Here is a 12,267-nt window from a genome sequence, read left to right as displayed (position 1 = left end):
AATTTATCGTAAGCCTTCTCAAGGTCTAATTTAATTGCCATGTAGCCCACACTCTCCATTTTCCTACTAATGGTGTGAATCAACTCCTGCACAATAATTGCAATATCTATTCCCTTCCTTCTCGGCACAAAAGCAGTTTGAAACGAAGAAACAATCCCACTTATAAAAGGTCTTAACCTAGCCACAATTATCTTTGTAATAATCTTGTAAATCGTATTACACAGGCTGATGGATCTATAATTTCCAATAGTCTCAGGCCCTTGAATTTTAGGGATGAGAGCTACATGGGTTTGTTTAAATAACCAGGCACTATCCTTTCCTGAAACACCTTTTTAATTTCTGCCTTAATTGAACTGCCCACCACTAACCAGAACCGTTGAAAGAACTCTGCATGTAGCCCATCCGGCCCCAGTGCTTTATTGGCTTTCAACAACCAAAGAGCATCTTTAATCTCTTCATCCGTCACCTCACAATCCAAACTACTTTTTTCTTCCTTAGTCAAAGAGAGCTGCCACCTCGATATACCCTGATTGCCTCAAGCGGAATGGCTGTGAGATGTGGAATAAAGCTCCATAAAACTTCACCTAATGTGGTTCATGACCTCTCTTTCATCTACCAGCCACTCACCTACATTGTTCTTGATCGCTTGAATCTTATTCCTCTTCCTTCTCACCATGGTTGACAAATGGTGGAAAGCCGTATTACAATCTCCAAAAACCATCCAATTTAATCTTGACTTCAAAGCCCAAAGCTCTTCTTCCTGAGCAAGCATTAGCTTCAGATCAAGATGGAGCTTCTTTTTCAGCTCGATAAGAGAATTCGAAAGGCGCGTAGCAATAGAACGCTGAATCCTATTCAACCGAGCCATCAGCTTCTTCTTCTTTTCAAAAATATTCTCGAAGTGTTCCTTATTCCTCTAACCCGCATTTTCTGAAAACCTTTCAATGGCCTCTGATAAAGGGGCTGAATTTCTCGAGGCATTAGAAACTACTGAAGGGAAAGACGAGTTAGAGATCCAAAAGCTCTGGAACTTGAAAGGCCTCTCCAAAAACAAAGTAGGCCTAGGCTTGGTCTCCATCAACACCGGACAATGGTCAGAAAAACAAGGAGTAAGATGCATGACTCTTGCTTCAGGAAAAAGATTATACCATTCTGGATTTACAAAGAAACGGTCAATCCTTTCCTAAATAAAATCATTAACACCTCTGCAACTCGACCAAGTGTATCTCGGACCCGAAAAACCTAGATCAATCATGTTGCACCTATCTAAGCATTCCTTGAACAAAAGAGACTTGTTAACACTAATACTCCTCCCACCAAACTTATCACTATTAGAAAGAGGCTCATTGAAGTCCCCAACAATAACCCAGGGAAGATTATGAGAATTTGCTACACTACACAAATTATTCCATAAAATGGACCTTTCGGCTAGCCTAGGACTAGCATAAACAATAAAAATAAGCCAATTAAAATCAGAATTACGGACCTTGACAGAAACATGGATTTCCTGCTCAGTGCTCGCAAGTTGAACCATCTCTGCCTTATCCGAATTCCACAGCACCCACAAACCTCTAGCATAACCAATGGTGTCTGTGTGAATTGCACCATCATACGGAAGTCTATCAGTAATTTCATTTGCCCTCACACCTCCTAATCGGGTCTCCATCACTACAAAAATAGCTGGGTCATGAACTCGCGTCAGTTCCCAAACATGTTTCTAAAAGTTGGGCTTTAGAACACCCCTACAATTCCCTTCAACCTAAAGACATTCATAGTTCAATATATGTGCAAATCTTAGTGTTTTCAATTGATTTAGGGTTATATAAAGTTTTTTTTTTTTTTTCACCCAACAACCAAAATTTTTTTTTTACCCAAAATCATTCCCTATTATTATTATTATTTTTTAAATTTTTTTATCTTGCCTTATGTGTATTGAGAGACCAAAAAAAAAAAAAAAGCCCAAAAGGCCAAGTGCATGGAACCAAAGCAAAACAAAAGGTCTATATTCATTATTCACTCAAGTCTCTCTCCTTCAGCCTGGCTTTGTTTAAAACACCAAAAAAGAAGAAGACAACTTTGAGGAAGAAAAGAGAGCAAAGTGAGTCGGTCAGGTTTTAAAATGGTTTGATTGATTGACACACAAAACGAAACCGTGTGTATGGGGCAAGCCAAACCAAACCAAACCAAACCAAATTAGATTGAAGAATAATTCAAATTGGAATTGGAGAGAGAGAGAGAGAGAGAGAGATGTCTCTTAGAATAAAGGCGGTGGTAGATAAGTTTGTGGAGGAGCTAAAAGAAGCACTGGATGCAGATATTCAAGACAGAATCATGAAGGAAAGAGAGATGCAGAGTTACATCCAAGAGCGTGAACGCGAAGTCGCCGAACGTGAAGCCGCTTGGAAGGCTGAGCTCTCTCGTCGCGAGGTCACCCCCCTTTTCCTTTCCTTTGCTTTTCCCTATTTCCCATTTCCCATTTTTCTGTTTACTTTAAGGCTTTCCATTACTATCATCACTAATTCATGCTTAACCATTCAAAAAGTTCTTGTCTTGACAAGCAAGTTGCTTCCTTTTTTTGCTGTTTTTTGATTTTCCCTCTTGTTTGAATTAATGTGAAAAAGTAGCCTCCTTGGGCTCATATTCCGTGTGGGAAATGGGAAAGTTACACTTACGTAGGCGACAAGGTATTTGGTATACCATGTAAACGGAATCAAAATTCAATAAGTCCGAGAGATGTAAGTAAAAAATAGCTTCTCAACTAACAAATGAAAGACATGAGTTAGTGGGTTGTTATTTTTACGCACATGGCTCCTATTTATTGGATTTTGATACGGATAGCGCGGTAACATTTGATATAAAATACTTTTTCTTTGTAGGCACACTTCAAAACCATAAATTGTTTATTTCTGATTAGAAAGGTACCTTGATAGATACTGAATAAGAGACTGAAACTGAAACCATGTCAGCATTACCTGTGGCTATTATAATAAGCACATGTTAATTGTAAATGCTTTCTGTAATTAGTTCTGGGTAGTTAATACTGTTCAGGTAGTTAGTTAGTTAGTACCAGCTTGTAGCTGAGATCAGAGGTATAAATAAGAATTGTACATGTATGAGAAATCAATCAAGCAATAAGAGTGTAGTTAGTTCCTTTCCTCCTTCTTATGGTTTCTCTTGTCAACTTCTTCTTCTATTGGAGACCTGGCTATCTTGAATCAGCCACTCAAAACCTCATTTAGATTAGGATCTTAACATTCCTTACATGATGAATGGATGTTGGACTACAGTTCTACCAAGGTTAACCTGCTGGCAGTTCAAATGCTTTTTCTTTCTCCTTTTCCTTAGCTGCTTAAGATCAAATAATACATCATAAAGTTATGCTCGTCATTATATTAAGCTCATCCAATTGTATCATGGGAATAATAAATAAATAAATAAAATTAAAATCTCATTTTCCTGCTTTACTACGATATTTGTTTACCACTATTGTACCACGTGGTTACATGTGCCACATTATGCCATCTTGTTATGGCTTTTTCCTTCCTAATTCACATCAAAATCTTTGAAATACAATAACTGTTATTTTTATTTCATGTGGTCTCCATATGAAGCTAAACTAATAATTCATTATTTATTGAGAAGGATTGAAGCATAGGAAGGTTGCAATGAAGACTACAGAGCTGTGCAGTATAAGCTACATGTAGTTTACAGTTAGTTAGCTAAACAAGATGTGCTTTATTTAATCCATTAGTAGAGCCAGTTAGTACACGTGTATCAGTTAGTTAAATTTCTTCTCCTCTGGCTTAGTATATAAGCACAGAGGTTGTGTATTAGATTTAGATTTTTTCATTAATGCATATAGAAATTTCTTTCTCGAAGGTTTCTATGTGATTCTCAATAGGGTATCAGAGCAATTTCTCTTTGATTTTCTTTCTGTTTCTTTGCTTCCAAACAGAGTTTAGGCTTTTGGATTTCATTCTTTCTTGAGTTTTCTTCTTTCGAATTTCTTGTCCTTGATTTGCTGAAGGATTTCCATGGCTTCTGCTGAAAATGCAAGTTCTCATTCTACACATCCAATTGGATCTTCTACAATTGCTGTCAATGTTGATAAACCGTCGAGTCCTTATTTTCTTCCTAGTGCAGAAAATTCAGGAATAATTTTGGTTTCACAACCACTTACAGCAGAGAATTATCCACATTGGAGTAGGTCGATGACTAAGGCACTTTCAGCAAAGAACAAGTTAGGGTTTGTGGATGGTTCTATCCCAGAGCCTTTTGATTCTAATTCTCCTCTTTATGTTTGATAGGTAATAAAGAAAATATTATTAAAAAAGAACAGAAAGAAAGATACATAGAGTTCACGATAGTGAACAAAGAGCAAACAGAAACAAAGAGGAGTCTCCTCTATTTCAAGCATGGTGGAGATGCAATGATATGGCCTTTTCTTGGATTATCAATGCTCTTTCCAAGGATATAGCCTGTAGTAAAATTTACTCTGACAAAGCTAATGAAATCTAGATGGATTTGAAGGTAAGGTTCACTAAGAGAAATGGTCCTAGGCTCCTAGAGTTGAAAGTAGGCATTAGCTTGTCATACACAAGGAAATTCCACTGTTGGTGAGTACTTTACCAAGTTGAAGTGCCTATGGGAGGAATTGGTGAGTTACAGAGTACTCCCTTCCTGTCTATGTGGTGTAGTGATGAAGGTTCATGAGCTATTCTAAGAAGAATATGTCCTCCAATTTCTCATGGGTCTCAATGAGAATTTTTCCAATGTTAGAGGGCAAATCCTCTTGATGGAACCTATTCCCTCAATCAACAAAGTCTTTTCTTTGATCCAGTAAGAAGAAAAGCAAAAGTCCATGGGATTGAGAATGATTCCAGTTGTTGAATCTGTGGTATTAGCGACCAGGTCTGAGAACACTTCTAGATATGGTTATAATTCTTCCAATTATGGTTCTAATTACAAAGGGAAAGATAGACCTATTTGTTCTCATTGTGGATTGAAAGGCCATAGAGTTGATAAGTGCTATAGGGTGCATTATTTTCCTCCTAGTTATAGGAATAGAGGCAAAGGTCAAGCACACCAAGCTGCAGCTGTTATAATGCCCAATCAATCTTCAATCTCTGAGAATTCTAGTCTTACACTGACACCGGCTCTGACCCAATGTCAAGAACTGATGAAGCATGTTGCCATTCTTAGTTCTCAATTTGCTGAAATGGGAAACAATGTTGTTGATCATCTGTCTGTGATACAATCCTCAACCCCACAAGCTGCACATGTGGTGACTCAATTTTCACCTCTGTATCCACAATCATCAACCTTTGCAGCTTTTGATCACATGGCAGGTGAATTTCTTGGTTCAACTATTTCTCTTGAGCATTCTGTTTTCTCAGCCAATTTCGCTCCACCTTCTACAATTTCTTCTCAAGATTGGATCTTGGACACAGTGCCACAGATCACATGGTTCAATCCATTTCCTTACTTACTACTATCACTTCCACTGTTAATCTTGTTGTCAATTTACCTAATGGTCACAAGGCAGTTGTTACACACATAGGCACAGTCAAGTTAACATCTACACTTACTCTTTACAATGTTCTTTGTGTGCCAACTTTTTCTTTTAATTTGATATCAGTGAGTCAGTTAAATAAAAGCATATTTTTTTGCTTAATATTCTTGGATACCCTTTGCTATATTCAGGCCCTACAACCATGGCAGATGATTGGATTGGGTAGAGCAAAGGGGAACCATTATCTTTTGGATACTGCACTCACTGAATTTCCTTCATTTTCTTTTCCATCTTTTGTTTGAAATGTATCTTGTACAAATAATTCTGCAGTTTTACCTGCTAGTTTGAACTATTTTACTTCTGTTCATGATAAGGACCAAGATGTACATCTTTGGCATGCCACATTGGGACATCCTTCCATTTCTAGGAAAATGTTACTTTCCAAATGTATTCCTCAAGTGGCTTGATAATAAAAAACAGTTTACTTGCAACATTTGTCCTTCAGCTAAACAAAAGAGACTGCCTTTCCCACATGCAAATCATGTATCTAAAAATGCTTTTGATCTTATTCATTGTGATACATGGGGTCCCTTTTCAATTCCAACCCCTGAAGGATTCAGATATTTCTTAACATTGGTGGATGATTGTACTAGAACTACATGGCTTTATCTAATGAGATCTAAGTCTAAAGCTTCTTTACATATTCCAGCTTTCTTTTCAACAATTGAAACTCAATTCAAATCAAAATTAAATGTTTTAGATCAGATAATGCCCCTGATCTCAAGTTACCAAATTTCTTTAAACAAAAGGGTAATCTTCATCAATTTTCTTGTGTTGCCACTCGTCAACAAAGCTTTGTTGTTGAAAGGAAACACCAACATATTTTACAAGCGGCAAGAGCTTTGAAATTTCATTCTAATATACCAATTCAATTCTGGGGTGAATGTGTGTTGACTGCTCTGTATCTAATCAATAGGCTGCCTTGTCCCTTATTGCACAACAAGAGTTCCTATGAACTTTTATTTCATCTTTCTCCTCCATATTCACATCTTAGAGTGTTTGGTTCCCTGTGTTTTGTATCTACTCTTAGTCATCACAGAACTAAATTTGATCCTAGAGCCATACCATGTGTCTTTCTAGGCTATCCAGCAGGTATCAAAGGATATAAGGTCCTTGATTTAGCTAATAGAACCATTTTTGTTTCTAGGGATATTCATTTTCATGAACATGTCTTTCCTTTCTATTCTCCACAATCTAATTTTCCTACCCTCTCTACTATTGAGTCTCATATTCCACAATCTAGCCATGAATCTTCTTTCCCAGATCCTACTTTAGAACTGTTTCCAGTTGATTCAGCTGATTTTATTCAATTACCTGCAGAAGCTATTCCTGAACCTGTTCTTCCTACTCAGACTGATATTAGAAGGTCTAGTAGGTCGTCTAAACCTCCATCTTATCTCCTTGATTACCACTACAATTTAACCTCTAATTTGCCATCCTCTCTTCCTACACTGCAATTTAACTCACAACCACTCATAAAGCTTTGAGCATTGCTCTACTCACTACTGTTGAACCAACTGCTTATCATCAAGCTTTCCAGTTTCCTGAATGGCAAGAAGCCATGCAGGCTGAATTGGATGAATTGGCTGCAAATAACACATGGTCTGTTACTGCTTTGCCACCTGGTTCACAAGCAATTGGATGTAAGTGGGTCTATAAGATGAAGCTTAAAGCAGATGGAAGCATATAGAGGTATAAGGCAAGACTGGTGTCCAAAGGTTTTACTCAGCAAGAAGGTTTAGACTATTTTGAAACTTTTTCTCAAGTGGCAAAGTTTGTCACAGTTAAAACCTTACTAGCTGTTGCAGCAATTCAGGATTGGTGTATCATCCAATTGAATGTGAATAATGCTTTCCTTCATGGAGAGTTGTATTAAGAGGTTTATATGCAGTTACCCCTTGGTTATGTTCCAACTGTTGCTAGCAAGGGAGAGATTCAAGTTTGCAAGTTGACTAAATCATTGTATGGATTAAAGCAAGCTAGCAGACAATGGTTGCTAAGCTTACAAATTCCATTACTGGAACAGGGTTTTCAGCAATCAAAATAAGACTATTCATTATTTACAAAGGTTCAAGGAGGTGTAGTTCTTTTGTTTTTTTGATGAGAAAGCTGAATTCATTCAAAACCGAAATTGGAGTACAACAAGGAGGAAATACAAATAAAGACTTAGCTCTAGTTACATTCAAGATGGATGAGATTCTGCAATACATTCAAGATGGATGAGGTGCTGCACCATAGGTGGTGAGACTCCTTTCCAAACCTGACTGATTCCATTATGCCTAGCATATTGAGCAAGATCATGTGCAACCTTGTTGTAGTCCCTTTTCAAGTGCTTAAAAATCCAGCTTCTAAAAGAGTGCATAAGGTTTATGATACCTTGGCATAGATGGCCTAGACAAGGAGGTGTAGTTCTCATTTTCTTGGTGTATGTAGATGACATATTGGTTTCTAGCAACAAAGTAGAGGCTGCTAATAGCTTTAAACTGTATTTACATGATCAGTTTAAGCTTAAAGACTTGGGTCCCCTTAAAGTTCTTCTTAGGACTTGAAATAGCCAGGTCTGCTAAAGGTATACACGTGTCAGAGGAAGTATACACTAGAATTGTTAGAAGAGTCAGGGTTGTTGGCTTCTAAATCAGCTAAGTTCCCTATGGATCAAAATTGTAGACTCTCAAAGTACACTGGAGAACCTTTGAAGGATGTCACTATGTATAGAAGGTTGGTTGGTAAATTGTTATTTTTAACTCTAACCAGACCTGATATTACTTATAGTGTACATCAGCTTAGTCAATTCATGGATAAGCCAAGGTTATCTCATCTTCAAGCAGCACAAAAGGTTTTGCAATATCTTAAGGGTACACCTGGACAGAGTCTGTTCTTTAGTGCTAGCTCTCAATTGCATTTAAAGGCATATACAGATTCAGATTGGGTTTCTTGCTCAGATACCAGAAAGTCAGTCACAGGATATTGTGTTTTCTTAGGAGAATCATTAATCTCTTGGAGAACAAAGAAACAATCAACAGGTTCTAGATCATATGCTGAAGCCAAATATAGAGCAATGGCTTTCACTACTTGTGGAATCATGTGGTTACTACAATTACTTAAGGGACTTGGGTATTGATCATTCCAAACTAGTTTCATTATACTGTGATAGCCAAGCTGCCTTGCATATAGCAGCAAATCCTGTGTTCCACAAAAGGACAAAACACATAGAAATAGATTGTCATCTTGTAAGTAAATTGATTAAAACTTTTCATGTGCCTACCAAGCATCAGTTGGCTGACTTACTTACAAAGCCTCTCAGCTCTCAACAGTTTATCTCAATACTAACCAAGATGGGATTCTTAACATCTTCACTCTATCTTGAGGGGGAGTATTGAGAAGGATTGAAGCTTAGGAAGGTTGCAGTGAAGACTACAAAGCTGTGCAAGTGAAAGATTATCAGTATTTATGCTGCAGTGTATAAGCTACATGTAGTTTACAGTTAGTTAGCTAAACGACATGTGCTCTAATTATTCCATTAGTAGAGTTAGTAAGCACACGTGTATCAGTTAGTTAGATTTCTTCTCCTCTGGCTTAGTATACAAACACAGTTTTTGTATTAGATTTAGATTTTTTCATTAATGCATATAGAAATTTCTTTCTCAAAGCTTTCAATATGATTCTCAATATTATTTGTTGTCAGCTGCAAAAAATATTGGTTTTTGTTGGGAAAAAGTTTGGCTCCAAACATGTTTGGAGCCTTGTGCATCAACTCCCAATAGGAAGCTGACACGTGTCCTTGACATGTGGAATACACATTACTTGGTTGGTTAGCTTAAGTGTGGTTAAGTGAGTTATGTGCATTGCACATAACAAGTACATATGTCATATTCCTATTGGGGGTTGAAGCCCAAGTCTCCTAACATGTTTGGAGTCAAACTTTGTCCTTTTTGTAGTATCTTATGAAAATAGTGTTTCTTAACTGGCCATCCAGACTGCTCTCATTGCACTACCTCAAACTGTTGATTTTCATCTGTTAGGAAATTCAATAAGGCTTTTGTGTTTTTGGATGCCTGAAAGCCTGAACTCTGATCTAATGATTACATTATGTCTTCCTTGATGCTATTGGTAACGACCATCCCATAAATCACTAGAGCTTTTACAAATGCTTGCTTGTTCTAGAGTTGAAAAGTTATTGCAAATTAAACAAATCGAAATTAGCTTAGAACTTTGTGTGAAAATTTATGTTGTAGGGTTTCATTTGTTTCCATCTGTCAACATGATTTATATATGAATAGAGATCATGCACGACAATTTTTTTGTTTTAGTCTCAGCCTTCATTTTATCTTTCCAGGCAGAGATTGCCCGACAAGAAGCAAGGCTGAAGATGGAGAAAGAAAATCTTGAGAAAGAGAAAAGTGTTCTAATGGGAACTGCATCAAATCAAGACAACCAAGATGGAGCTCTTGAAATCACTGTAAGCGGAGAAAAATATCGATGCCTCAGGTTTGCAAAGGCAAAAAAATGAGGTTTTACATGGAAGCATGGAAAAAGAAAAGGAAAAGAAATGAAAGATTCAAATCCTTGGTTGGGTTGTAATTTTTTTAATTTTTTTCTTTGGGAACTTGTCTTAGCCAATTTTCTAGTTAAGAACTTCATTCCTTTTGGATGCCAATTATATACATTTAGCCCCTTGTGCCTATTATTTAATTCAATATAGAAGGTCGTTTTTGTGATTAGTGAAAACAATGAAGTGTTATTATATAATGGGTGGTGTTTATTTCACACTTATTATTACACACAACTGTACACGCACCTTTTGCACTTAAAATTGTGACTTCACATCGTACAGACACTCATATATGATTGTGTGTAATAACAAGTGTGTACTAATATTTAACCTTCCAAGTTCCAAACCAGAATGATAGAATTGATGTCCACTGCTAAGAAAGTAGTATGAGTAGGTGGTCTTGAACTACATACCAGTGAACAATTTAATTAATAAACTCCTATCTGTGAACTAATTTGCATATAAAACCAAATATAAAGAACACGTGTGTGATGGTTGTGATACGAGTTGCAACTCTTGGGGCTTTCTGGAGAACCTTTAGCCTAGATATTTTGTTTGAGAGTCCAAACTTCAATATTGGCAGTGCAGATATTATGTTGAGACCCAGAAAGGCCGTAGTTTCAGGTAACTTATTTGCAATAATATTTTAAAAAATATATAATTTATGATAAATTTTCTTTATGTATGATAAAAAGCTAAAAGTTAACTTGTTTTTAAATTTACTAAAAATTAGATTATTTGCAAAAAAAAAAAAAAGAAGCAAAATCAAAAAGCTTTTTGCCTTTACCTAAATGACCACTAAAAGTTTTCGATAAAGACTTTTATTTCTAACCTTTTATTAAAAAAAAAGTAAAGAATATTATTTTTTTTTAAAAGAGGGAACTCATTTTTCTTTTTACAAAGCGAAAGGAATGATAAGAAATAAAAATAAAATTTGGAAAGGAATGATGGCTGGATCAGTAAGTCTATAACCCAAAACAAAGAATTTATAGAGAGGGAACAATACAACAAAGAAATGGATCGGTCTAACGGTCAGACAAGAAAGAATAAGGCAAGATCCAGATATCAAATGAACCAATTTCCCTCTTACAAGTCTAGGTTGGAGTTTCAATAAAAAGGTACTGTTCATTACACTATTCACAGTATGTTCTTCTTGTTTTCTCTTATTTTCTCTTCTGATCCTTTTTCCTCCCTCCTATTTACAATCTCTCTTTCTAATATATATATATACCTCCCCACTTTTTCATCTCAACCATTCGTTTCTCACCTAACCAGTCTCTTCATTTGACACTTGTTCCTTCCTACATTTAAAGAAGGTGGTGAAAAGGTCCTATTTAGCTATGACCTGCACTGTTCAGGTCATTTCCTCATCAATGTAGCTGATAAAGTTATTGCCCACCATTCAATGCAGTTAGGAAGTTGGATGCAGGGCATTCAATGTGGAGCCCCAAACTAGAACCCCCCCTGTCATTTGGCTTCCACTTGGTAGGCTGTAGAATGCCCTTGAACTCAACCTTGCATTTCCCCGAGCAACCCTCCTCCTTGGGCCCATGGTCCATGGCCATATTACCCTAGACTGCGACCCTTAAACTTCATCTTCAGTCCTCGGGCCCCTGCACACTTTAACTCTTAAATCTATCATCTGTCCTCGGCCCCCCACAATTGTCATTCCTAAAGTTTGCATGAATTTTGTTTGCCATTTTTAAACTTTTAAACTTTAGTTTTTGTCCTTCAACTATTGAAAATATTTCACTTTTCATCATTATTGATTTTTTTTGAATTTTTTTTAATCCCAAAATTATTGAAAAAAATATTTGTTTTCATTCTTATTTTTGTCCTTAAACTATTTGAAAAACAACGATGAAATTAATATTTTAACCTAAATTTTATAAGATATCCTTTAAATTAAACTAGTTCCTGAGCACATGCTTACGTGCATGCTTAAAGACTCTTCTATTTTTTTCGTAAAAGCTAATAATTTGCATTCATTATAAATTGAGATTACTACATTTTCCAATCACAGAAAAAACCTAGGGGTCTGATGAAAAAATTATTTTGCCCACAAATACATAATACTCACCACACCCCTAGACTTTTTTTGTAATTGAAAAATATAGTAATCTCAAATTATAATGAATATAAA

At 36.3% G+C, this 12,267-nt stretch overlaps 1 protein-coding gene across 1 annotated transcript; it reads left to right on the top strand.

The window, feature by feature from the left end:
• Nucleotides 1-2,063: 2,063 nt before the first annotated feature.
• On the top strand, nt 2,064-10,300 carry LOC142642715 (uncharacterized). Its single transcript, XM_075817123.1, has 2 exons — nt 2,064-2,427; nt 9,909-10,300. The coding sequence occupies exons 1-2, from the start codon at nt 2,248-2,250 to the stop codon at nt 10,080-10,082; spliced, it is 354 nt and encodes a 117-aa protein (XP_075673238.1). The 5' UTR covers nt 2,064-2,247; the 3' UTR covers nt 10,083-10,300.
• Nucleotides 10,301-12,267: the final 1,967 nt, after the last annotated feature.

The sequence above is a fragment of the Castanea sativa genome, chromosome 7, assembly GCF_040712315.1.
Source record: "Castanea sativa cultivar Marrone di Chiusa Pesio chromosome 7, ASM4071231v1".
In the NCBI taxonomy this organism is placed as follows: Eukaryota; Viridiplantae; Streptophyta; class Magnoliopsida; order Fagales; family Fagaceae; genus Castanea; species Castanea sativa.
Note: the sequence above shows the minus strand (reverse complement) of the source record. Positions and strands in the feature narration are given on the sequence as shown.